This window comes from Salvelinus fontinalis, chromosome 3, assembly GCF_029448725.1.
Source record: "Salvelinus fontinalis isolate EN_2023a chromosome 3, ASM2944872v1, whole genome shotgun sequence".
Classification (NCBI taxonomy): Eukaryota; Metazoa; Chordata; class Actinopteri; order Salmoniformes; family Salmonidae; genus Salvelinus; species Salvelinus fontinalis.
This window is the reverse complement of record NC_074667.1, coordinates 11,535,112-11,561,627: the sequence shown is the minus strand read 5'-3', so window position 1 is coordinate 11,561,627 and position 26,516 is coordinate 11,535,112. Positions and strand designations below refer to the sequence as shown.

At 40.2% G+C, this 26,516-nt stretch overlaps 2 protein-coding genes across 2 annotated transcripts in view; one reads left to right on the top strand and one right to left on the bottom strand.

Moving 5' to 3' along the window:
• Window positions 1-22,660, top strand: part of LOC129838829 (complement C3-like) — a 56,558-nt gene extending 33,898 nt beyond the window's left edge. The window contains exons 24-41 of the mRNA XM_055906049.1: window positions 162-365; window positions 1,050-1,125; window positions 5,551-5,710; window positions 7,208-7,309; window positions 7,467-7,617; window positions 7,820-7,983; window positions 9,123-9,281; window positions 9,586-9,645; window positions 9,803-9,893; window positions 10,110-10,158; window positions 10,340-10,427; window positions 13,679-13,768; window positions 13,893-13,998; window positions 14,323-14,412; window positions 14,773-14,856; window positions 16,450-16,536; window positions 17,653-17,788; window positions 22,344-22,660. Of these exons, the coding sequence (XP_055762024.1) occupies window positions 162-365; window positions 1,050-1,125; window positions 5,551-5,710; window positions 7,208-7,309; window positions 7,467-7,617; window positions 7,820-7,983; window positions 9,123-9,281; window positions 9,586-9,645; window positions 9,803-9,893; window positions 10,110-10,158; window positions 10,340-10,427; window positions 13,679-13,768; window positions 13,893-13,998; window positions 14,323-14,412; window positions 14,773-14,856; window positions 16,450-16,536; window positions 17,653-17,788; window positions 22,344-22,488 (2,042 nt within the window). The 3' untranslated portion in view covers window positions 22,489-22,660. The remainder of the gene's footprint in view (window positions 1-161; window positions 366-1,049; window positions 1,126-5,550; window positions 5,711-7,207; window positions 7,310-7,466; window positions 7,618-7,819; window positions 7,984-9,122; window positions 9,282-9,585; window positions 9,646-9,802; window positions 9,894-10,109; window positions 10,159-10,339; window positions 10,428-13,678; window positions 13,769-13,892; window positions 13,999-14,322; window positions 14,413-14,772; window positions 14,857-16,449; window positions 16,537-17,652; window positions 17,789-22,343) is intronic.
• Window positions 22,661-24,659: 1,999 nt separating this feature from the next.
• LOC129838821 (nidogen-1-like) overlaps window positions 24,660-26,516 on the bottom strand; it is a 53,614-nt gene continuing 51,757 nt past the window's right edge. The window contains exon 20 of the mRNA XM_055906037.1: window positions 24,660-25,206. Within this exon, the coding sequence (XP_055762012.1) occupies window positions 25,088-25,206 (119 nt within the window). The 3' untranslated portion in view covers window positions 24,660-25,087. The remainder of the gene's footprint in view (window positions 25,207-26,516) is intronic.

The window sequence follows — 26,516 nt, the reverse complement described above, 5'->3', positions numbered from 1 at the left end:
TTAAATAAAGGTAAAAAAAGAAACAAAAAGAAACTGTCTTTGTCATGTTGTCACTGACCATTGACTAAGTCATATTCCAGTTATTATTATGTTTAATTGTATGCATTTATAATGTTTTAACGTCTGCATTTATATATGTTTTACTCTCTGCATCTTTTCAGGTGAGCAGTTGGCCAGCACGATAGAGGCAGCTATCAGTGGTTCACCCCTGGGCGACCTCCTTCGACAACCAGGTGGCTGTGGGGAGCAGAACATGATAGGCATGACTTTACCTCTCATCGCCACACATTACCTGGACACGACCAAACAGTGGGATAAAGTGGGATTAGAACGCAGAAATCAAGCAGTCAACTACATTCAAAGAGGTGAGAATGTTGGTGAATTCCACATTTTAGTTTTGCATTTACAGTTGCACACCTCCCAGAGAGGATGGCATTGATTGGAAGTAAACACATTAAAGTTATGCTATAGGCCTAATATTACAGTGCAGTTTTAACAATTAATGTTTTTGTTTCTCACACTTGATTTGTGGTTAACAACCACACAAAAAGCAATAGTTCGATTTTTGCATTTTTTTTTAATTTTCTGCTTGAACGGATCAGGCGTGGGTTTCTTAGCCTTTGTAGCGAATTTGGTACTTTATCTTTCGACAGTCAGTGATGTAGGGGTAAATTAAAATAGGTGGGTAAATGCTGATCGTCGTTCGGGATGAGTAACGCTCCCTGTATTTTCAAAATAAGTGTGCTGACTTCCACTGCACAACCCAGACTGAACGCTACTCGTACAAAAACATTTTTTTTTCATTTGTTGACGTTTGTTTGTAAATGCACAGAAGATTGCCCGTTAAACATAGATTTTTTCATTGTTACTCTCTCGCTGCTTTGTGACTGAGTTGTGGAGTGAAATAACATAACATGTTAGCTACAAAGGCTTTGGGGAACTCGCCACACTGCCTGTGGTGTTATCAGTACAAGTTCTTTCTTATTGGCACAAAACTAATAGGCTTTGATTATCTTCATGGTTCATGGTTTTCTTTTGTTATTGTCAAGGTTATGATCAGCAACTGGCGTATCGGAAAAGCGATGGATCATATGCTGCCTTTGATCATGAGCGTAGTGGTACCTGGTGAGCTACACCTTCCCCCACTCCCTCTCAATACCAGGGACACAACATTAGATGTACAACATGTAGGCCTAGGTCTACTATATGTTAAAGCAACAGTCTGCGATTGGTGCGTCCATTTTTTAAATAAAATTATTGCCATTGCCATTGATTCTTCAAGAATTTAACAGCTGTTTTACCTCATTAAGAACCCAAAATATAAGCACATTTTTACTAAAATGTTTGTAAAAATGTTTACAGTTTTTGATCTCATGAATGGTCAGTCCTTGCATCCACTGTATGTAACGTCATTTGGGTCTTTGGGTGTCGAAAAGATACACGTCAAATAACACTATTTGCATCTTTAACTGAATTGTACAGTACCCCCCTGAATTATTGGCACCCTAGGTAAATATGAACAAAAAAGGATGTGAAAAAATGTCATTTTTGTTCATCAGATTGATTTTATACTCTAAATATCATATGACTATAACCTCGAATTGTTAAACCTCTAAAATTGTTAAAAGAAAAAAAGAATTGTCATCAAGAAATTATTATTTTATTCAAAAACATGCGTGTCACCATTATTGGCAGCCCTAGAAATTCTTATGAACATGAAGGTAACCTGAGTCTTTGGGAACTCTTAAGTGGTCCATGAATTTCTGTTTCACTGGGGTATGAATATGAGGTGACACACAGGCTAAACTCCCTTAGTCATCCATCAACATGGGAAAGGCCAGAGTACACATAAATGAAATGAGACAAAAGGTTGTTGACCTTAACAAATCAGGCAATGGCTATAAAATAGATAGCTAAATGCCTGAAAATACCCATCTCCACTATTAGATCAATAATTAAGAAATTTAAAACAACTGGATCTATGATGAACCTCCCTGGAAGAGGACGCGAGTGTATTTTGCCCCCACGCACAGTGAGAAAGATAGTTCAAGTGGCACAACAATCTCCAAAGATCACAGTTGGAGAATTGGAGAAGTTGGTTTCATCAAGTCTCCAAAACTACAATTAGACGCCACCTTCATGCCAACAAATTATTTGTAAGGGTTGCCAGAAGAACACCACTGCTGTCACCAAACCACACATTTAAGCACCTGGAGTTTGCTAAATGTCATTGGAACCACGTTTGATTGGAACCAGGTTCTATGTTCAGATGAGAGTAAAACAGAGCTTTTTGGCAACAAACACCAGAGGTGGGTTTGGTGTAAAAAGAGCAATGGTCATGCAGAAAATAACCTAATCCCCACTGTGAAGTATAGTGGTGGATCTGTGATGTTGTGAGACTGTTTGACTTCCAAAGGCCCTGGGAACCTTGTTAGGAGACATGGCATCATGGACTCCATCGAGTACCAGGAGATTTTAGTCCACAACCTGTCTGCCTCTGCCAGGAGTCGAAAACTTGGTCGTCGTTGGGTCTTCCAGCAGGACAACGATCCAAAGCATACCTCCAAATCCACACAAAAAGGGTTCACTGACCATAGAATTAAGCTTTTGCAATGGCCATCCCGGTCCCTTGACCTAAACCCCATTGAAAACCTGTGGGGTGAGCTGAACAGGAGAGTCCACAAGTGAGGACCAAGGATTCTGAAGGATCTGGAGAGTTTTTCCATGGGGGAATGGTCTCAAATCCCATTCTGTGTGTTCTCCAACCTCATCAAACATTATAGGAGACGACTCAGAGCTGTTATGTTGGCAAAGGAAGGGTGCACAAAGGGCTAAATGCAGGGGTGCCAATAATTGCATGTTTTTGAATAAAAGTATTATTTCTTGATGATGATTTCTTGATTTTTTATTGTTTTTAAACTCAATTAAAAGGTTAGATTCATGTGATATTTTGGTGTAAAATTAAGCTGATTAACAACAAAGACATTGTTCGCAGCCTTTTTGGTTCATATTTACCTAGGGTGCCAATAATTCAGGAGGGCACTGTATATGTTGAGACAATAAGACCTCGTAATGGTGAGAAAAGACCAGAAGCAGCTTACACTTTGTGGAATCCACTTTAAGGAATCACAAATTCAGGCAATTTACGGTGCCTTCGGAAAGTATTCATACCCCTTGACGTATTCCCCATTTATTTTTGTTACAGCCTGGATTTAAAATAGATTTTTTTTTAAATTCTCACCCATATACACATAATACCCCATAGTGAATTGTTTTATTTTTCTTATTTTAACACATTTATTGAAAATGAAATACAGACATATCAAATTTACATAAGTATTCACACCCCAGAGTCAAATCTTGCCGTAGATTTAAGTAAAAACTTTAATTCGGCCACTCAGGAACATTCACTGTCTTCTTGGTAAGTAACTTCCAGTGTAGATTTGGCCTAGTGTTTTAGGCTATTGTCCTGCTGAAAAGTGATTTCCCAGTGTCTGAGGGAAAGCAGACTGAACCATGTGAACCAAACTCCCCGGTCTTTAACGACTACCAGCATACCTTTAACAAGATGCAGCCACCACTATGCTTGAAAATTTGGAGAGTGGTACTCAGTATGTGTTGCGTTGGATTTGTCCCAAAAACAACACTTTGTATTCAGGACACCTTAGAGGCTGCTGCCCTATGTACATAGACTTGAAATCACTGGCCACAATTGCTTTGCCAATTTTTCTGCATTATTACTTTAGTGCCTTTTTTCAAACATGAAGCATGTTTTGAATATTTTGTATGTTGTCCAGGCTTCCTTCTTTTCACTTTGTCAATTAGATTAGTATTGTGGAGTAATTACAATGTTGTTGAGCCATCCTCAGTTTTTTCCCATCACAGCCATTCATTTTGATATATTTTTACCTTTAACTAGGCATTAAACTCTGTAACTCTTTTAAAAGTCACCATTGGCCCCATGGTGAAATCCCTGAGCGGTACAAAGATGAGGTAGTCATTCAAAAATCCTGTTAAACACTATTATTGCCCGCAGAGTGCATGCAACTTATTATGTTAAGCACATTTTTACTCCTGATTTTATTTAGGCTTGCCATCACAAAGGGGTTGAATACTTACAATCAAATTAAATGTATTTATAAAGCCCTTTTTACATCAGCAGATGTCATAAAGTGCTTATACAGAAACCCAGTCTAAAACCCCAAACAGCAGGCAATGCAGATGTACTGTAGAAGCACGGTGGCTAGGAAGGTCAGATTGTTCTTCAAGATGTTCAAACATTCATAGATGACCAGCAGGGTCAAATAATAATCACAGCGGTTGTAGAGGGTGCAACAGGTCAGCACCATAGGGTGTAAACGTCAGCTGGCTTTTCATAGCTGAGCATTCAGAGGTAGAGAGAGAGAGACGAAAAAAGCAGGTCCTGGCACATAGACTATTGCAGCATAGATACTGGAGGCTGAGACAGGGGGAGTTGTGGACAGGGCCAACCAGGCAGGATATAACCCCACCCACATTGCCAAAGCACAGCCCCCACACCACTAGAGGGATATCAACAGACCACCAACTTACTACCCTGAGACAAGGCTGAGTATACTGTAGCCCACGAAGATCTCCTCCACCGCACAAGCCCATGGGGGTGCAAAACCAGACAGGAAGATCACGTCAGTGACTCAACCCCTTCCTAGGGACGGCATGGAAGAGCACTAGTAAGCCAGTGACTCAGCCCCTGTAATAGGGTCAGAGGCAGAGAATCCGAGTGGATAGAAGGGAGCCGGCCAGGCAGAGAAAGCAAGGGTGGTTCGTCACTCCAGTGCCTTGCCGTTCACCTTCGCACCCCTGGGCCAGACTACACTCAGTCATAAGACCTACTGAAGAGATGAGTCTTCAGTAAAGACTTAAAAGTCGAGACGAAGTCTGCGTCTCTCACATGGATAGGCAGACCATTCCATAAAAATGGAGCTCTATAGGAGAAAGCCCTGCCTCCAACTTTTCTTAGAAATTCTAGAGACAATAAGGAGGCCTGCGTCTTGTGACCATACATGTAGGTATGTACGGCAGGACCAAATCGGAAAGATAGGTAGTAGCAAGTGGCGCAGCGGTCTAAGGCACTGCATCTCAGTGCAAGAGGCGTCACTACAGTCCCTGGTTTGATGCCAGGCTGTATCACATCCGGCTGTGATTGGCAGTCCCATAGGGCGGCGCACAATTGGTCCAGTGTTGTCCGGGTTTGGTCGGGGTAGGCCGTCATTGTAAATAAGAATCCATGTAATGCTTTGTAGGTCAGCAGAAAAACATTGACCTCACTGACTAAAGATGTTTCAACTTTCAGTTTATTATTCAGTTGTAAAAAATAAAGAAGTAAAACATAATTCCACTTTGACATTATGGGGTATTGTGTGTAGACAAGTGACCCCCCCCCCCCCCCCCCCCCCCATGGAAAAAGTCAAGGGGTGTGAATACTTTCTGAAGGCACTGTACAAGTTGACATTTCATTCATGGCAGGGTAAATGATTCCTAACTGTACCTAAATCTCATCCTTCCATCTAGGTTAACAGCTTATGTTGCTAAGGTATTTGCCATGTCAAACTCTTTAATCGTTATTTCGGAAGATGTCCTGTGCAGTGCAGTCAAGTGGCTTGTCATGGAAAGACAGCGGCCCAATGGCATTTTCGAGGAAACTGGCAAACTCCTACATCCCACCATGATGGTACTGCTTGTGTTGCTGGCATAAATATAATGAAATACATTTATTAAACTATTGAATATTTAATTTATTTAATTGTATTAATCATATTATTTTGCAAAACTGATTTATCTAAAACTAATACATCGCACTCCTACCCTTGACAATATTTACATTACCATTGCCTTACAGGAATTAACCTATCTCTTATGTTCAGAGTATCCATGTAAATGTAACAAGAATTATAAAAGAAATACTGAACAAAATATAAACACAAATGCAAGAATTTAAACGATTTTACTGAGTTAGAGTTCATATAAGGAATCAGTCAATTGAAATAAATAAATTAGGCCCTAATCTATGGATTTGACATGACTAGAATTGCAGATATGCGTCTGCATCTGGTCACAGATACCTTCAAATAAAAGGTAAGGGCGTGGATCAGAAAACCAGTCAGTATCTGGTGTGACCACCCTTTTCCTCACAGCGTGACACATCTCCTTCACATAGAGTTGATCAGGCTGTTGATTGTGGCCTGTGGAATGTTGTCCCACTCCTCTTCAATGGCTGTGTGAAGTTGCTGGATATTGGCGGGAACTGGAACACGCTGCCATACACGTCGATCCAGAGCATCCCAAACATGCTCAACGGGTGACATTTCTGGTATGCAGGCCATGGAAGAACTGGGACATTTTCAGCTTTCAGGAATTGTGTACAGAATCTTGCACCATGGGGCCGTGCTTTATCATGCTGAAACATAAGGTAATGGCGGCGGATGAAGGGCACGGCAATGGGCCTCAGGATCTCGTCACGGTATCTCTGTGCATTTAAATTTCCATTGATAAAATGCAATTGTGTTCGTTGTCCATGGCTTATGCCTGCCCATACCATAACCACCATGGGCACTCTGTTCACAATGTTGACATCAGCAAACCGCTCGCCCACATGACGCAATACACGTGGTCTGCGGTTGTGAGGCCGGTTGGACGTACTGACAAATTCTCTAAAACAAAGTTGGAGGCAGCTTATGGTAGAGAAATTAACATTCAATTCTCCGATGGACATTCCTGCAGTCAGCATGCCAATTGCATGCTCACTCAAAAAAGATCTGTGGCATTGTGTTGTGTGACAAAACTGCACATTTTAGTGGCCTTATATTGTCCCCATCACAAGGTGCACCTGTGTAAGGATCATGCTGTTTAATCAGCTTCTTGATATGCCACACCTGTCAGATGGATTATCTTGGCGAAGGAGAAATGCTCACTAACAGGAATGTAAAATTTGGCACAATTTTTGAAAAATAAGCTTTTTGTGTGTATGGAACATTTCTGGGATCTTTTATTTCAGCTCATGAAACATGGTACCAACACTTTACATGTTGCCATTATATTTCTGTTCAGTGTATTTCTCAGTTGTAATCTTGAGTTTTTGAGTCTGTAAAATATTGAGAACATAAAATATTAAACCAAAAACCCAGATACCAACTTAGATATGGTAATTTCTGTCTGTGCCTATCTACAGGGAGATGTACTGGGGAAAGACGTGGATGACACCTTGACAGCATTTGTGCTCATAACCATGCAGGAAGCACACACAATTTGCAAAAATTATGATGGTATCAGTGTAAGTGGAATTTACACATTCTCATGTCTTCCTATTACTTCTCTCATACCCATGTTTTCTATGGCCATGCATAGTCAAATAACAAAGGCATGGAGTAGTTTTTGAATGCCTTTTAGGATACTTAAGTTAGCAATTGCCTCTCTTCCTCTCTCTACAGAACCTGCCAGAGAGCATTAAAAAGGCTAAGCAATACCTAGAATTTCGGAATCAACACCTGACCAACCCTTATTCAGTGGCTATGACCTCATACGCCCTGGCTAATGAGGGCAAGCTCAACCAGTCTATCCTATTCAAACACTCATCTACAGGTGACCGTATAAATCCTCCTTTATAGTAGGAAATATTGAGTAATTGAACCCTATGATGGACAGTATTATGTAGCCTAACCCATTTTTGACTTTTATAGCCCGGTACTCTCTGCATCAAAAAGCTACATTTTGCCAGTGTAGCAGATGCTTTTGTACATTTTGGTTTTGTTAATAATAAATCATGTTTGTGTTTCCCCCACAGACCGGACCCACTGGCCTGTTTCAGAGAATCGCCTTCTCACACTGGAGGCCACAGCTTACGCCCTGTTGGCCCTGGTGAAGGCCGGTGCCATTGAGGAAGCTGGTCCCATCGTCAGGTGGCTCAAAAGCCAGGGTTTTCAAAGAGGAGGTGACTCATCCACTCAGGTACAGCCAGACCCATGTGACAAGTAACATCACGTATCCAACAAGGGCAAACAGGCTGGCTAACTAACCTTGGCTAAGACGGGCTAATGTCCATACATCATTTGAAACAGGCTGCTTCGGGGTCATGCAACATTATAATTCAATATAAGGAAATATGCCGTGTGGGGATGCACCATGTTATAGAAATCTGCATTTAGGATAAAACAAAACAGCACTCAAGAGCCACATACATTGAGGTCTGAAATGATTGACACTCTTGATAAAGCTGAGCAATGATGACTGTAAAATAAATCATTCAAATAGTGAGTTATATTGTATTCTCAAAATGTTTTGTAAATGACATTATTTTCTACTAATACAATTGCTCAGAGATAGAGATTTTGTTTAACTATTCATTTTTTCTCTCAAAAAGATAAGGGTCAAAATGATTAGAAAGGTAAGGGTCATAACGGGAGGTTAGCATGTCTTGGCGGTATGATCTTAGACCCTTTGTAACTTTCTCACTCATTGTCATTCATGATTCATCCAGGATTATCCGTAATCATGGTAGCATCCCCATTAATGTAGAAGTGTTTAGAAACATATTCTATTATTATTTACAATAAAAGTGACTCCAAAATAACACAATACATTATTTACCATTCATTTCTATTAGGCACAAAATAATCTGAAACACAACCAAAACTAACTGAAAATGGTTCCAACAAGTTTGTAGTGTACTAGGAATATGGGACCAAATACTAAAATGTATTTATAAGAATCTTTAGGGGTGTCAATAATTTTGACCCCTACCTTTTTCAGAAAATAAAGTACTACTTGTAAAAGAAGATATATATTTCTCTGAGCAATTCTATTATATGGAACAAAAAATATAAATGCAACATACAACAATTGAAAGGATTTTACTGTTACAGTTCACAGAAGGAAATCAGTCAATTGAAATAACTTCATTAGGCCTTAATCTATCAACTTTACATGACTGGGATTTTTTCCCAGGATACAATATAGCTCAGTATTTGAGTTATTTATTGTATACATCGTTATTGCTAATCTTTATCAAGGGCATCATTCATTTCGAACCCGACTGTATACAGGCTTGGTACACTTTCAACCCCCTCCTTCTGTTTCTTCCTAAACAGTCCACTATCATGGTGTTCCAGGCTGTGGCAGAGTACATGACGAAAGCAGGAAAAGTAAAAGACATTGATCTGAATGTGGACATTGATATCTCAGGGAGAACTAAAGTCATCAAGTGGTCATTTAGCAAGAGTAACGCCTTACTCACACGCACCGACAAGGTAAGGACGTACGCGCACATAAGCCTCTTTGTAACACGTGAGAAGTGGGAGCCTATTGTCCGTGAGCCTAGAACACAGTCAAGACAAACTTTTGGGTCACTCGAATCACATTTCTCAGTCAGAATGTTGTGGTGTGAACATGGTTCCCTGAGGAAAGGAACAAGGCAACCTGCATCACAGAGGGGGAAGGAGAAATGTTTGTTAGAGAAAGTGAATTAAGAGAATAGTTGATCATAGTGAGAGACGGAGGAAGGCTATTTTGTCTGTTAGACAGGTCTTAAATGAACGTTTGTATTCTGTATAGGTCCAGCTGCATGAGAACTTCACAGTAACTGCCAAAGGAACTGGTCAGGGGGAATTATTGGTAAGAAGGAGGGGGGGGGGGGGGGGGGGTTAAATTGCACTGGATTTAAATTAGCCTAATTAGTGTGTGAAGACATTTGATTGATAACATAAAGATAAAATTTGTACCCGGGGATAACCAAGTAACACCAACCCTCTCCTTGCCTATCCATGTCAAGGTTACAACGTTATACTATGCCATGCCCAAGGAGGAGAACCAAGACTGCAAAAACTTTGTGCTTGATGTGAAACTAACAAAGCAGGCTACAGGTAGGCTACTTGTCATGGCTATTGTATTTTAACTTGTTTCCACTCAACTGACGTTTTGTTTGTTTTGTTTTATTCATTGAAATGTGGAAGAGAGCCACTAGTGGCAGATTTCAGTTTGGTGGTTGTTGATATCGGCATGACTGAAGTGGCCCCACTGTGTATGATGATGTCATATAGCTAAATCTACCTTCAAAGTGACATCTCTTGTCTTTAAAGTTGCACTCAACGGAGCTACAGAGACATATATGCTCCACATTGACGTGTTGTAAGTAAAAGAAAAACCTGATTACTCGGGCTATACTGTAATCACCATCGTACTTTGCCGTAGGCCAATATTATTGTTAGATTTTATTCTTATCCAGTGAGGAAAAGGAAACACAGTACATGCAAAAATGAAATCATATAAAATCAAGTCTTTCTTATGGACACTCCTATTCTCTCCCAAGGTTTAAATCTGACAGAAATGCCACCATGACCATTTTAGACATCAGCTTGCTGACTGGCTTTGTAGTTGACTTTGAGGATCTGAAACAGGTGAGTTATCAATGTTGATATAGCAGATGGCTTATGGTGCATCGCTACTGCCTTTCTGAGACCTAGAAGTACTGTTGCCCGGGCATGGATCCAGAAAACGTATTGCCATGTACTGGGTACATTAGTATTGACTGTGCTTCTTGCAGATAGCTTCGACTCCAGGTATTCTAGGAGGTTTCTCCAGGACGCCTGGATTCATTGGATGTCAGAGAGGGATCACAGTGCTCCTTTTGGCTGGACAATTTCTGTGATACATACATAGCAAAACAGCTTGCAGATATGCCATCTTAATTTGATCACTCCATTGTTGCAGAGAAATGCAAATTGTACTGTTTTTGAGGTTTAAAGGCTTCTAAAGTTTCCACAAATCATGCTGTGAGAAACATGGTCAAATTAAGATAGCAGATCTGTATGTACTCTTATCCTTAATAGTCTTTCATTGGCCTAATTGTAATATTTCCCTGTAAAATTAATTAGGTCTATACTTGCAAACATTTAAAAAAGGTTTTAGCTTAAGATTAAGCATCAGCCAATTAAAATCGTTAATTCTTAGGGATAGCCCCTTTTTTTTCAATTTTCGCTTAAAATGACATCCACAAATCTAACTGCCTGTAGCTCAGGCCCTGAAGCAAGGGTATGCATATTCTTCGTACCATTTGAAAGGAAACACTTTGAAGTTTGTGGAAATGTGAATTGAATGTAGGAGAAAATAACACAATAGATCTGGTGGAAGAAAATACAAAGAAAAAAACAACCGTTTTTTGTTGTATTTTTTTTCTACCACCATCTTTGAAATGCAACAGAGGTCCCAAATCTAGCCATCACTCTGGTTGTAATTCCCATGGTGTCCACAAGAGGGCAGCAGTGTATGTGCAAAGTTTCAGACTGATCACTTGAAGTATGAGCAAGTTACATGACATTTAGTGTGAAGTCATCGTTAGCAGCAAAATTGTGCAATAGATACAGGGTTGCCCAGCTCATTGGCTATCTAGATAGCTTTGTTGGACCCCGATTTGGTGCTTTCGACAAAGTTACAGTCAATCAACTGAAGACCGCCTGTGTCATCGGCGCGCCATGAAGGTGTCACTCTCTGACCAAATTTGGTGTCCTATAGGATATACTACACTCCTAATGATATAGTGAAGTCTGGTTACATTCTAGGATCTCTGAGGAATAAATACGAACGTAATTTGACTGGCTGAAACAACGTTTAGGGTTAGATTTTCACAGATTCCTTTCTTTGCAAATTGAACGAGTGGAAATACAAAATTGATTGTGCATGCTATATGGACCTTTTTAGGATATGAAAAATGATTTTATCTAACGAAACGACACTTCATGTTATCTTTGGGACCCTTGGGATGATAAATCAGAGCAAGATTTCAGAATGTAAGTAGACATTTCGTCAGAGGTGATTTTATCAAACCTGTCGCGGTGAAAAAAGTGTTTGTTGTTTTGAGCACTCCTCAAACAATAGCATGGCATTTTTTCGCAGTAATAGCTACTGTAAATTGGACAGTGCAGTTATATTAACAATAATTTAAGATTTCAGCCGATATAAGACACTTATATGTTCCGACATTTGTTGTTTCTCTAAAATCTGAGATCAGGACACACGGTGCTACATGATTTACAATTGTCCCGTTGATGGAACGCCTATCCCTAATTAATGTAGTTGCACTTGATCAAAGGCTTCATGTTAGCTGTTTCCATTACATAACCTGGCAAATTTAGCCCTATGCTAACCTCACTATGTGAACATGATTATATTCGGTTAAAATTCCATATTAGGCTATTAAAATTGCCGATGTAGTTGGACGTGATAGAACACTTTTGCTTAACAGCAGTCAAACGGCAAAATCTGCTAATCAGTTACTAAAACGCGCACCAACTTTTTGGACGATTAGCTCACCTGGTGAGGTTAGCATGCCTATGTCAACGATTTTAACATCAACGATTTTAATTGGCTTGTGCTTAAACTTAACCTTGAATTGTAACTTTCTGAATGTTCTCAAGTATGGTCCTACATATTTCCATTTCACACAATATAAAAATGTAGCTAGCTATACATACAGATGAGAGGAGGCTGGTGGGAGGAGCTATAGTAGGATGGGCTCATTGTAATGGCTGGAATGGTATCAAACACATCAAACATATGGAAACCACATGTTTGTCTCCGTTCCAATTATGCCATTCCAGCCATTACAATGAACCCGTCCTCCTATAGCTTCTCCCACCAGCATCCTCTGATACAGATAGAAACAACTGAGTGTGGCAGAATATGGACAAAATGCATAAAACTGTTAAACTTTACATTCAGTGTCACCAGATTATATAAACCATTAAATTGTGTCTATAGACTTCTGCAACCATACTGTCTGCACTAAAGTCTCTTTGTAGCAGTTAAGTACCTTACTCTTTTAGTTTTCCATTAAAATAGGCAAAAAGAAGAAAAAAGTGTTTGCATTTTAGCAACAACAAAAAATATTCCTGAGAAATAATTTTTCTAGGACTGTCTGAGAGTGGTCTGAGTGAGGGGCCGAATAGAAGGGATATGTATCCTGAAAACTAGCTGTTATTATTGGCTGAGAGGTCATGCAAAACCTGATTACAAGGTCCTGTTTCAACCAGCAACAATCAGGATTAACACAGATCAATTTGCTTCACATTCAATTTGCTTTACAATGTTAGTTTCATCAGCTGTTGCACAATAGAATACAAAAACACAGGCAAAACAGAATTGTGACTGCACTGGGCCTCACACATGTGATTACACATTTGGCGGAATTGTTACTGAGGATATTATAAACATGTTATTTTTATATACCGGTAGTAGTCGATAACTGGACACAAAAGTTAGTGTTCGCAGTTCTGGTGGATTCTTTATTCTGAAGAGTCTCAGCCAAAACTTCTTCCATCACTACTACTGCCACAGAGTAACAGCGCTATCTATTGGATTGATAGTAGAACTACAGCTTGTAGGAGATAAATGCGACATTAATTAGACAGCTTAACTTTTGGTTTAAAAAATATCAAAAGCGTGTCTTTTTCTAGTGTCTAATTTTTCAACCCATTACAACTGCTTAAATACCGGTCTGATAGAGTTATGGCAATACTCTTAAACCTTCAGGCTGCATGAACACACAGCATTGCCTAAGTACACAGTTATTTTCATTTTCCGCTTTTTTTTCGTGTGGATAATGCCATAAACATGAATGGTTCAAAGTTCACTCTTGTCTTTCTGCTTGCAGTTGTCAACGGGGACGGAAAGGTACATTCAGAAGTTTGAAATGGACAAAAAGTTGTCTGAGAGGGGCTCCCTCATTATCTATCTTGTCCAGGTATCTGTTTGTGACATGCCACGCTGGTATTCAAATGGCTTTCTTCTTCTCAGTGACATGTATACAAGGACGTAACTTAATTTTATATTATTAAACTTTCACTATATCTCCGGTATCCTTTAAGGTTTCTAATGAACTAGCAGACAGGGTGGCGTTCAGAATACACAAGGTACAAGATGTAGGTCTGCTTCAACCTGTCGGGGTCACCGTTTATGAATACTATGCTCAAGGTATGCTTGATTTTTTTTGAGGGGATATGAACCAGACCTGGTTTAAATAGAATTCACATTTCTTTAAAATACTTAACCTGTGCTTGATTCAGCTTGTCTGGTGGAATGGAACAAATGGAATAGTCCCAAAAGTATAAACCCTGCCCATCTGGCATTCCAGGCAGGCTCAATCAAACACTCAAAGTATTTGAAAGGAAACATACTATTAGAACCCAGGTCTGATAAGCACAGACACTCACATGTGCCTCATAGACTACAATGCATTCACTAGAAATGCCAACGCGCGGAGGAAATAGTCTTGAATGGGGACTTTTGTCATTTTAGAGAACCGCTGTGTGAAGTTCTACCACCCAAAGAAGAAGGATGGAACCCTGAACAGGCTTTGTCAGGATGATGTGTGCCATTGTGCTGAAGGTACCACGCCTCGGTGGCCAAATTGCTGCCAAAAAGTAGTTGCAGTTATAGGATCAGCTTACCCTACCCTGATTATTTTACCATCATCCATTCAATGTTCAGGAAAATCCAAAATATCATGTTCCATTTTCACATGGAATGATCATTTTGCCTGTACAATAATATGTTAATGTAACCTGGGTAACAGTCTGTTTCTGCCATCATTCCACTCCAGGGTACAAGGAGTGGAATGTTTGCACAAAACAGGTTCTGAATTTCAGCCTAATGTTAATATACTGAATGCCAAAGTAATACTGTCACTATATAGATTGGCTGGTTACTTTGACATGTTCATACTCACACAGGACCTTTCTTTCATAGAGAGCTGTAGCTTCCAGAAAAAACATGGAGACGTGAGTGAAGTGAAATTGTTGGACAAAGCCTGCGAAGCTGGAATGGATTATGGTAAGTCTCTAGTCTTTTGAGACAGACAATTGTGTTCAGTAGTATGGCACAAGTGCTTTGCAATGGAACATTTGTATTTTATCCCTACTGGACACAACTCAGGTATTATTAAAGTGAACAAAATTATATACTCAGCAAAAAAAGAAACGGCCCTTGTCTTTCAAACATAATTCGTAAAAATCCAAATAACTTCACAGATCTTCATTGTAAAGGGTTTAACACTGTTTCCCATGCTTGTTCAATGAACCATAAACAATGAATGAACATGCACCTTTGGAACAGTCGTTAAGACACTAACAGGTAGGCAATTAAGGTCACAGTTATGAAAACTTAGGACACTAAAGAGGCCTTTCTACTGACTCTGAAAAACACCAAAAGAAAGATGCTCAGGGTCTCTGCTCATCTGTGTGAACGTGCCTTAGGCATGCTCCAAGGAGGCATGAGGACTGCAGATGTGGCCAGGGCAATAAATTGCAATGTCTGTACTGTGAGACGCCTAAGACAGTGCTACAGGAGGGACAGCTGATCACCCTCGCAGTGGCAGACCACGTGTAGCAACACCTGCACAGGATCGGTACATCCGAACATCACACCTGCAGGACAAGTACAGGATGGCGACAACAACTGCCCTAGTTACACCAGGAATGCACAATCCCTCCATCAGTGTTCAGACTGTCCGCAATAGGCAGAGAGAGGCTGGCCTGAGGGCTTTTAGCGCTGTTGTAAGGCAGACATCACTGGCAACAACTTCGCCTATGGGCACAAATCCATTGTCGCTGGACCAGTCAGGACTGGCAAAAAGTGCTCTTCACTGATGAGTCGTGGTTTTGTCTCACCAGGGGTGATGGTTGGATTCGTGTTTATCGTCGAAGGAATGAGCATTACACTGAGGCTTGTACTCTGGAGCGAGATCGATTTGGAGGTGGAGGGTCCGTCATGGTCTGGGGCGGTGTGTCACAGCATCATCGGACTGAGCTTGTTGTCATTGCAGGCAATCTCAACGCTGTGCGTTACAGGGAAGACATCCTCCACCCTAATGTGGTACCCTTCCTGCAGGCTCATCCTGACATGACCCTCCAGCATGACAATGCCACCAGCCATCCTGCTCGTTCTGTAAGATAGGAATGTCAGTGTTCTGCCATGGCCAGCGAAAAGCCCGGCTCTCAATCCCAATGAGCACATCTGGGACCTGTTGGATCGGAGGGTGAGGGCTATTCCCCCCAGAAATGTCCAGCAACTTGCAGGTGCCTTGGTGGAAGAGTGGGGTAACATCTCACAGCAAGAACTGGCAAATCTGGTGCAGTCCATGAGGAGGAGATGCAATGCAGTACTTAATGCAGCTGGTGGCCACACCAGATACTGACTGTTACTTTTGATTTTGACCCCCCCTTTGTTTAGGGACACATTCTACTTCTGTTAGTCACATGTCTGTGGAACCTGTTCAGTTTATGTCTCAGTTGTTGAATCTTGTTATGTTCATACAAATATTTACACATGTTAAGTTTGCTGAAAATAAACGCAGCTGACAGTGAGGACGTTTCTTTTTTTGCTGAGTTATGTTTACTTATTCATATGACTGTCTTTTTTTCACAGTTTTCAAAGCCTCCTTGGTTAAAAACACAACACTGGAGTCCTACATCGATACATACCTAATGGAAATAAAAATGATTATCAAAGAAGGTAGGATAAGTCTTTAATGTTTAGTCCGGAGTCCCCAAACGATAATCATTCACTGCTGGATTATATTGAGTAGGACGATGTGTATCAACAGTGACAGTTGATATTTTGTTAACATTTTCAAATGCTCCTCTCACTTTAACACAAATGTGTCATTCCACAAATAGAGTGCCTATTGGGTAGTGTAATTTGTCAAAAATATATATTTTGAATTTCACCTAATTTTCACATTCTGTTCAACTTCATAAAAAACATGTTTCCCCATCTCAAGAGGTTTAATTAAGAGGAATCACTATAAAAAAGTGACAGGGTTGATCGTAACAGTGTTGACAATTTCATCTTGAATCAACCATATCTTCCCTTCTGACAGGGGAAATGGAAGCTTGTAGTGTGCAACAGAGAGGGGCAATTGAATGCAAGCTTGTTAAAGTATTTCTAGCCTACCTATCGATTGGTAACGGGGTTGACTTGTTATGTTCAATGTGCTAATTTTTCCACCAGAAAATGGCGGGAAAATGGAAAATGCTTTTACACTTTGATTTGACTATTAAATGTTCAACGTTTCTTTGGAAAAAATCTTAATTTTACCAGATTAAAACAAGACTTCAGGTTGACCTTAAAACTGAGGGACATATGTTAATGAATCCCTAATCAATTGAAATAAGTAAACATCTTCAGAAATGACTTTACCAAAGCAACAAAGTAAATAGGGCTTCACAATGATGGTGAAAACTTGTGAAAATCTTGTGGTTATGTGGGATTACATTTTCCCGAGAAGTTGACATGATGTGGGACATGCCAAAATGGGGATTTTCAGAGAAAACAAATCCCTTACTTGAATAAAAACACACTGCTATTGGAATTATTAACATGGTTTAGTTAAAGCATAGATATTTGTGATCCAAATGGTAAATCAAGTGTTATCAACATTTACACACAATGTCTGAAGTACATAAAAGGCAATGTATTAGTGGAGTGACCCAAATATTCCCTAGAAACACAATATAGTTTTGCACACAAACGCAAATGTTTTTGTTTTGCAAGCCGCTCTTTTTCCAGAAAGTTTAATACCAAGTTCTTTAGAAATGAGATCAACGTTAATGTTCAATTTGTCTTTAGGCACTGACCTTCTGTTGGAGGGGGAAAAGCGCTTGTTCCTGGCCCACCCCTCCTGTAGAGAGACACTGGATCTGGAAAAAGACAAGAGCTACCTGCTCATGGGAGACTCTGCAGGTCTTATCCAGAGTGGTGACAGGTAAGAAATGTCTCATCATTTCATTACGCTAGTTTCAAAAGAGTTTAAGAGAAATCTTGCCTACGACTCATATTTTTGCAAACAGCAACTTTCATGATTTTTTTTTTTAACGAAAACCAGATGTTTTAGGCTCAGTTATAGTGAAACACGTCTATTCTGGTCTTCATTTTGACTGTTCGTTGCAAAAGTGATATATTTAGGTATTTTAGTAGTAAATCTAGCTCTTTTCGCCACTAGCAGTACCATTGGAATCGTAATGTAAAGTGACTCCACGTCATCTCAAGGGAGGGGTTCCGTATGAAATAGGCTGCCTAAGTATGATTCCTAATCAGAGACAACGATAGACAGCTGCCTCTGATTGGGAACCACACTCGGCCAAAAACAAAGAAATATAGAACATAGAATGCCCACCCAAATCACACCCTGACCTAACAAAACCGAGAAATAAAAAGGCTCTCTGCGGTCAGGGAATGACAACGGTAAGCAAAAACTGTCCATATGGGGAAATGTGCCTTACTGCCTTTTGAATTTTGTGTAACTTCAGTAGTCTAGTCAAGGATGCATCATGCAAAATATATTGGCACACTCCACTTACCAAGACCATTACCAAATTAGGCGGGCTTTCACCTGCTTTTATAGTAAGACTTGAGGTGGTACCACCCAGCACATCTTTGTTGTGGGATGTTGTCTTCGTTTAATGCATGTATAGCCTTACGGAGCTTCACGTTCGTTTTTTTGTTTATTGTTTTGTTGGCAACATTAAAAAATAAAGTAAAATGTATGCTCACCACGCTGCACCTTGGTCCGGTCATTTTCAAGACGACGCTCGTGACAACCGTTTCATACACATCTATGTATTTTCCAAAAAAACATGTAAGCTTTGAGGATTATACATTTATATTTGTAGCTACAGCCTAAGAAGAAATAGATGCCAATGGTGGTCATGTCAACTTGTATTTTATCCCCAACCAATGACTGATTGGTGGCGTAGTCTGCTAAAACAATTGGCTCATACTGTAGTTGAATGGTTGTGAGCTCTAATCAATATGTATAACTTTTTTAATTTAACCTTTATTTAACTAGGCAAGTCAGTTATGAACAAATTATTATTTACAATGACGGTCTAGGAATAGTGGGTTAACTGCCTTGTTCAGGGGCAGAACGAGAGATTTTTACCTTGTCAGCTTGGAGATTTGATCTAGCAACCTTTCAGTTATTGGCCAACGCTCTAACCACGGCAGGTAGCCTATAACAGGGGGCACTGTACTACATTCCTTTTCGACACATTTATTATATTACAGACACCTTGAAACATTTAATTGAAATACTATTAGTAGAAATACTACTAATTCCATTCATTCCTATGGTGGACTGCTCCTACTTGGGAGTGTCAATTTGACCGACCGGTGGCTTCAAAGCCTCTCAATGGCTAGTAGATAGCATCAGAAATCAAGGGTTTATATACGTTATTGGTTCTAATTCCACGAGGCAGATATCTACATACAGTTCTGGAAAAAAATAAAAAAGAGACCACTGTAAAATGATCAGTTTCTCTGGTTTACTATTTATTAGGTATGTGTTTGGGTAAAATGAAGATTTTAGTTTTATTCTATAAACTACTGACAACATTTCTCCCAAATTCCAAATAAAAATATTGTCATTTAGAGCATTTATTTGCAGAAAATGACAACTGGTCAAAATAACAAAAAAGATGCAGTATTGTCAGACCTCGAATAATGCAAAGAAAATAAGTTCATATTCCTTTTTAAACAACACAATAGTAATGTTTTAACTTAGGAAGAGTTCAGGAAACTATATTTGGTGGAATAACCCTGATTTTCAATCACAGCTTTTATGTGTCTTGGCATGCTCTCCACCAGTCTTTCACACTGATGTTGGGTGACTTTATGCCACTCCTGGCGCAAAAATTCAAGCAGCTCGGCTTTGAGGTTTTCAATGGGGTTCAGGTCTTAGATTGGGCTGGCCATGACAGGGTCTTGATTTGGTGGTCCTCCATCCACACTGATTGACCTGGCTGTGTGGCACAGAGCATTGTCCAGCTGGAGAAAACAATCCTCAGAGTTGGGGAACATTGTCAGAGCAGAAGGAAGCAAGTTTTCTTCCAAGACAACCTTGTACGTGGCTTGATTCCTGCGTCCTTCACAAAGACATCTGGATTCGCACCAGGGTCTGTAGTGACACCTCTAGCACTGAGATGCAGTGCCTTAGACTGCTGCGCCACTCAGCAGCCCACACACCACATCGTTCACCTGGAATGCTTCTCCAACAGTCTTGAAGGAGTTCCCACATATGCTAAGCACTTGTTGGCTGCTTTTCCTTCACTCTGCGGTTGAAGTCGGGGGATTGTGGAGGCCAGGTCATCCGATGCAGCAGTCCATCAATCCCCTTCTTGATAAAATAGCCCTTACACAGCCTGGAGGTGTGTTGGGTCATTGTCCTGTTGAAAACAAATGATAGTCCCACTAAGCCCAAACCAGTTGGGATGGCGTATCACTGCAGAATGCTGTGGTGGCCATGGTGACAGTGTCACCAGCAAAGCACTCCCACCCCATAACACTTCCTCCTCCATGCTTTACGGTGGGAAATACACATGCGGAGATCATCCGTTCACCCACACTGCGTCTCACAAAGACATGAAGTTGGAACCAAAAGTCCCAAAATTGGACTCCAGACCAAAGGATACATTTCCACCAGTCTAATGTTCATTGCTTGTGTTTCTTGGCCCAAGCAAGTCTCTTCTTCTTATTGGTGTCCTTTAGTAGTGGTTTCTTTGCAGCAATTTGACCACGAAGGCCTGATTCACACAATCTCGTCTGAACAGTTGATGTTGAAATATGTCTGTTACTTAAACTCTGAAGCATTTATTTGGGCTGCAATTTCTGAGGCTGGTAAGTCTAATGAATGTATCCTCTGCAGCAGAGGTAACTCTGTCTTCCATTCCTGTGGAGGTCCTCATGAGAGCCAGTTTCATCATAGCACTTGATGGTTTTTGTGCGACTGCACTTGAAGAAACTTTAAAAGTTCTTGAAATGTTCAGGGTTGACTGACCTTCATGTCTTAAAGTAATGATGGACTGTCATTTCTCTTTGCTTATTTGAGCTGTTCTTGCCATAATATGGACTTGGTCTTTTACCAAATAGGGCTATGTTCTGTATACCCCCCTACCTTGTCACAACCCAACTGATTGGCTTTAGAAGGAAATAAATTCCATAAATGTACTTTTAAGAAGGCACACCTGTTAATTGAAATGCATTCCAGGTGACTACCTCATGAAGCTGGTTGAGAGAATGCCAAGAGTGTGCAAAGCTATCATCAAGCCAAAGGGTGGCTACAAGGAAGAATCTCAAATATAAAATATATTTTGATTTGTTTAACATTTTTTGGTTACTACATGATTCCATGTGTTATTTCATAGTTGATGTCTGCACTATTATTCTACAATGTAGAAAAATAGTAAAAATAATGTATTTACAATATTCATCCTGTGCCCACACACTTCTAATTCTGAAAAGTGCAAATATACCTGTGAGAGGGGTCGCCCTGGTAGTAGTTGAAGGTTTTTATAAAGTACCCAAAACCAATCTGAGTTAATTTGACAATTGGAAAAAGAGCTACTGTGTAAATACTGCAATGCGGGTTGGATTGAATTGAACCCCTCGTCTTCATTTTCAAGGTGATGATTGCACTTTTCTTCCCAACATAATCCCGCAATAAATGTGAGTCCACATTTCACTGTGAGCTAACTGTCCAGAGCCGTATTTGCTCGTGATGCACATCATTTTATTATCAGTGTGCCAGTGGACTGGTAAGTGTATATATGAGCAATTCCCCCTCAACCACAACTTCTCATTTGAATGCTTTTTTTTTTTTTAAAGGGGTTGGGCAAGGCTGAAATTGAGCTTGAAAGTTACTCTCTGATGTTAAATCTGACTTTGGAATCAGATTCCTGATTATCCCTTCAAGTGTAGATCAGATGAAACAAACAATGGCATGCAGCATAAGCTTTAAAGGAGTAGTTCAGTATTTTACTACTTGCTGTTGGATGGTTCCTCACCCATAAATCAGTCTATGGGCCAGGAAAAACTGTAATCCATGGTTCTGTTTTCGTTAAACAGCCATTACAAACTTCAACTAACTTTAGCCACCGCTAGCTAACAATCAATGGAAGTGATGGGGGGGGTGAGCATGTTATTTTTTGAATGGCCAAATCACCTTTAAGTAACATCAAGGCGAATATGGAGTTGATTTTAATTGATTTCAGGTGATTTGGAGAAACAAAAATGTTTACATGCCCCCATCAATTTCAATGATTTTTATGCGAGCAGTGGCTAAAGTTTGTAATGGCTGTTTAAAGACAATTGAACCATGGATTTCTCCTGACCCATAGACTACTTTCATCTAACATCAAGTTGTAAAATCCTAAACTACTCCTTTTAAGTAAAAGCTATAAATGAGCTATTTCATTAACTGTAACTATATTTCTGTCACGCTACTAGACCGTAAACCCTGCTAAGAGCTTTGTCTTCGTTTCTAGATTCGAGTACGTATTGGGTGAGCGAACATGGATCGAATACTGGCCCACAACTGCTGAGTGCAATATCCGGGGTCCGATCAGGAAAAGATGTTTGGAAATCAATGACTTTGTTCACGTAATGGAAAACGAAGGATGTGTAAACTAGAGTGAACATGTGTTATTCTGTTGTTTTCATTTTGTCACGGTTACATTTTTCCCTTGCAAAAGAATGTCTTTGCACCAACTGTAGCTTTAATTAGCGCTGTACTTGTCAATTTAAAATGCTTTGTTTGTTGTACTGGAAGATGATAAAAACATGAATAAAGATGTTATTCCAATTTTCTGGGTTGACACCAGTTTCAGTCCAGGGGTTAAACCAGGGTCATCCATGTCCCTACCTGTCCCATGCGGTCCTGTGTGGCTCAGTAGGTAAAGCAATTGACTTGCACCGTCTGGGCATACCCATACGAAAACGTATGCATGCACCAGTTAAGAATAAAGACATATATCCATGAAGGTAAATCTACAAAGAACGGATGGCCTGGCTGGTTTGTGTTGTAATGCAATGCAGTACCTTTTCAAACCAACTTTTAAATAGATCCAAAAAACAAACTCTACCAGTAGGTGGCCCACTTCCACAAGCCGATGAAATCACTTGTTCTAACGAGTCTGCACACATTTGAATGGTGTCTCTGCACTGCTCAGTGGACGTTTACGTGCTGACCGAACCGGATGTGTGCACGTTGCTTTTGTTCAACCACACCAGAAGCGATCAGAACACGCAGGTTGAAATATCAAAACAAACTCTGAATCAATTATATTAATTTGGGGACAGGTCAAAAAGCATTAAACATTGATGGCAATTTAGCTAGCTAGCTTGCTGTTGCTAGCTAATTTGTCCTGGGATATAAACATTGGGTTGTTATTTTACCTGAAATGCACAAAGTCCTCTACTCCGACAATTAATCCACAGATAAAACGGTAAACCGAATTCCTTTCTCGTCATCCATCCTCCTTCCTCAGGCTTCTTCTTTACTTCTTCGGACTTTATATGGAGGTTGGCAACCAACTTTACAGTGCATTACTACAACCGACTGGAGTGTGGACGTCAGTTCATCTTTCAATCACCCACGTGGGTATATGCTGCTAAACACCAATGAGGAGATGGGAGAGGCCGGGAGAGTCTAAAATAGAAACTATTTCTATTTTAGCGCCTGGCAACGCAGACACTCGCGTGCAGTGTTGGAGCAATGATTGAATAACGTGTGTAAATTTATTTTACAATACTCGCTCACGTGACGCGACCGGTGTGGTCAGCATGTTAGGAAAAAAAATAACTTTAAAAATAAACCCATTAATACTATGTACTTGAGCTTGTGTCCTCAAAAGTGAGTACACCTCAGCAGTTTATAAAATATTTTTTACCAAAAAGGTGAGTACCAGACATTTCTAACACTATGCAACATTAGCAGTTATTGTTTATGGCCATCTCATGATAAAATAATTACATTTGGGTATGCCTGTTTAGGCAGAAATCACATTTTTTCCCCTCTCATATAAGACGATAACTGGCCAACTATTGTTAGTGTTTGCTCTGAGATCTTAAGTTTAGGGGTTCAATCCCCTGTCGAGTCATACCAAAGACTTACAAAATGGGGCCGATGCCCCTGCTTGGCACTCAGAATTAAGGAGATGGATTTATGGTATAGCCCTTTGATAGACTAGCGTTCTGTCCATGGGTGTACTTGTACATCAAGCTGCCTCACGCTACAGAGACAGAAGATGGGCATCTGCCCTATTGGCCATTCTGGCTCGGACAAGGTTTACTTACATAAGCCATGGCCAGAGATTTTGCATTCGCCACAGTTCATTTTGAGATCTTTTAGAAATATAATAAAATGCATTTACAAATGACAATGTGTATTTTCACAAACCACACACTGGTATTATAGTTACTGTACGCTTTTAAAAAAGACAAATAGCTTCCTGATAACTAACATGTTACTGTACTAACAAAGAAAAAAGGCCATGTACACAACTTGTAAAAATGTTAATAGGACAGCTGCACATAATGTAAATGTCCTTGTTTTTTCCTCATAGTCACCGCACAGCTGCACACACAGAACACGCATTAACCTTACGTAACACTCCTATGGTGGGCTGTCAACCCTCTCAAGGGGAGAATGAGCTCATCAAAAGGCGATGGGCCAACTTCTCTCCAGATAGGCTTGTGGCAGCCAAACACCAACAACCTGGCGTTACGCCCAACAATCTGTACACCTTCACAGTAATAATCAGCTATAACTGGTCATCGAGAGCACCAATCGAAACGTGTACTTCAGATAATACGTCTATATTTCAGGTATTTATTTACAATACAAAAAAATACAATGTGACTTTTTATCAAATGGATCAGAAAATAATGGCAATTTTTTTGGGGAGATTTCAAATACACACCGTAACAAGGTCAAAGGACTAGATAGGTGTAAGCAATAGGATAGCAACGCCACCTAACTAACCAGAGAACTACAGTAGAGATCGCTATCATATCCTTACAAACTACCCAATACTCTCAGATCTGCCAGAGGGGAATCAACAAGAAACTGAGCAGTACAGGCCTAGCAATCTGAATGGATTTGGGCCACAGAGTAACCGCCAACCGGATACAGCTTATCATTCTTCCTACGAAGAGGAAGTTGGAAGGTACACGTGTCACAACCCCTTTGTGCAGTTAGGAGGATAATCTACTATTCTCTCTTCAGTCCTCACAAGTTCCTCTCCACACAGCTTTCGTCCACCACGTCTGGGCACCGGCAGGTGAAACCGCCGCGGCGAGGTAGACAAAGGTGTGAACAGCCTCCGTTGTTCGAGCAGTAGTTATACGCTGCGGGTGACATTTGAATAACATTACCATCACTTACAGGAGTTTCTAGTTATTTGGCACAATTGCACTTTAAATTGTACTTTGAAATCAAATGCACACTACATGTGGTCTGAATAAATAGAGCAAATCCCACCAAAAGCAGCATTAGGTACAGTTGAAGTCGGAAGTTTACATACACCTTAGTCAAATACATTTAAACTCAGTTTTTCACAATTCCTGACATTTAATCAGAGTAAAATGTCCTGTTTTAGGACAGTTAGGATCACCACTTTATTTTAAGAATGCGAAATGTCAGAATAATAGTAGAGTGATTTATTTCAGCTTTTATTTATTTCATCACATTCCCAGTGGGTCAGAAGTTTACATACACTCAATTAGTATTTGGTAGAATTGCCTTTAAATTGTTTAACTTGGTTCAAACATTTCGGGTAGCCTTCCACAAGCTTCCCACAATAAGTTGGGTGAATTTTGGCCCATTCCTCCTGACAGAGCTGGTGTAACTGAGTCAGGTTTGTAGGCCTCCTTGCTCCCACACGCTTTTTCAGTTCTGCCCACACATTTTCTATGGGATTGAGGTCAAGGCGTTGTGATGGCCACTCCAATACCTTGACTTTGTTGTCTTAAGCCATTTTGCCACAGCTTTGGAAGTATGCTTGGGGTCATTGTCCATTTGGAAGACCCATTTGCGACCAAGCTTTAACTTCCTGACTGAACGCATCTCCTTCCTGAGCGGTATGACGGCTGCGTGGTCCCATGGTGTATATACTTGCGTACTATTGTTTGTACAGATGAACGTGGTACCTTCAGGCATTTGGAAATTGCTCCCAAGGATGAACCAGACTTGTGGAGGTCTACAATGTTTTTTCTGAGGACTTGGCTGATTTCTTTTTATTTTCCCGTGATGTCAATCAAAGTGGCACTGAGTTTGAAGCTAGGCCTTGAAATACATCCACAGGTACACCTCCAATTGACTCAAATTATGTCAATTAACCTAGCTTCTAAGGCCATGACATAATTTTCCGGAATTTTCCAGGCTGTTTAAAGGCACAGTCAACTTAGTATATGTAAACTTCTGACCGACTGGAATTGTGATACAGTGAATTATAAGTGAAATAATCTGTCTGTAAACAATTGTTGGAAAAATTACTTGTGTCATGCACAAAGTAGATGTGCTAACCGACTTGCCAAAACTATAGTTTGTTAAAAAGAAATTTGTGGAGTGGTTGAAAAAGGAGTTAATGACTCCAACCTAAGTGTACATAAACTGTAGCCAATATGCTGTAATAATGTATTAGGCCTAAAGCACAAAC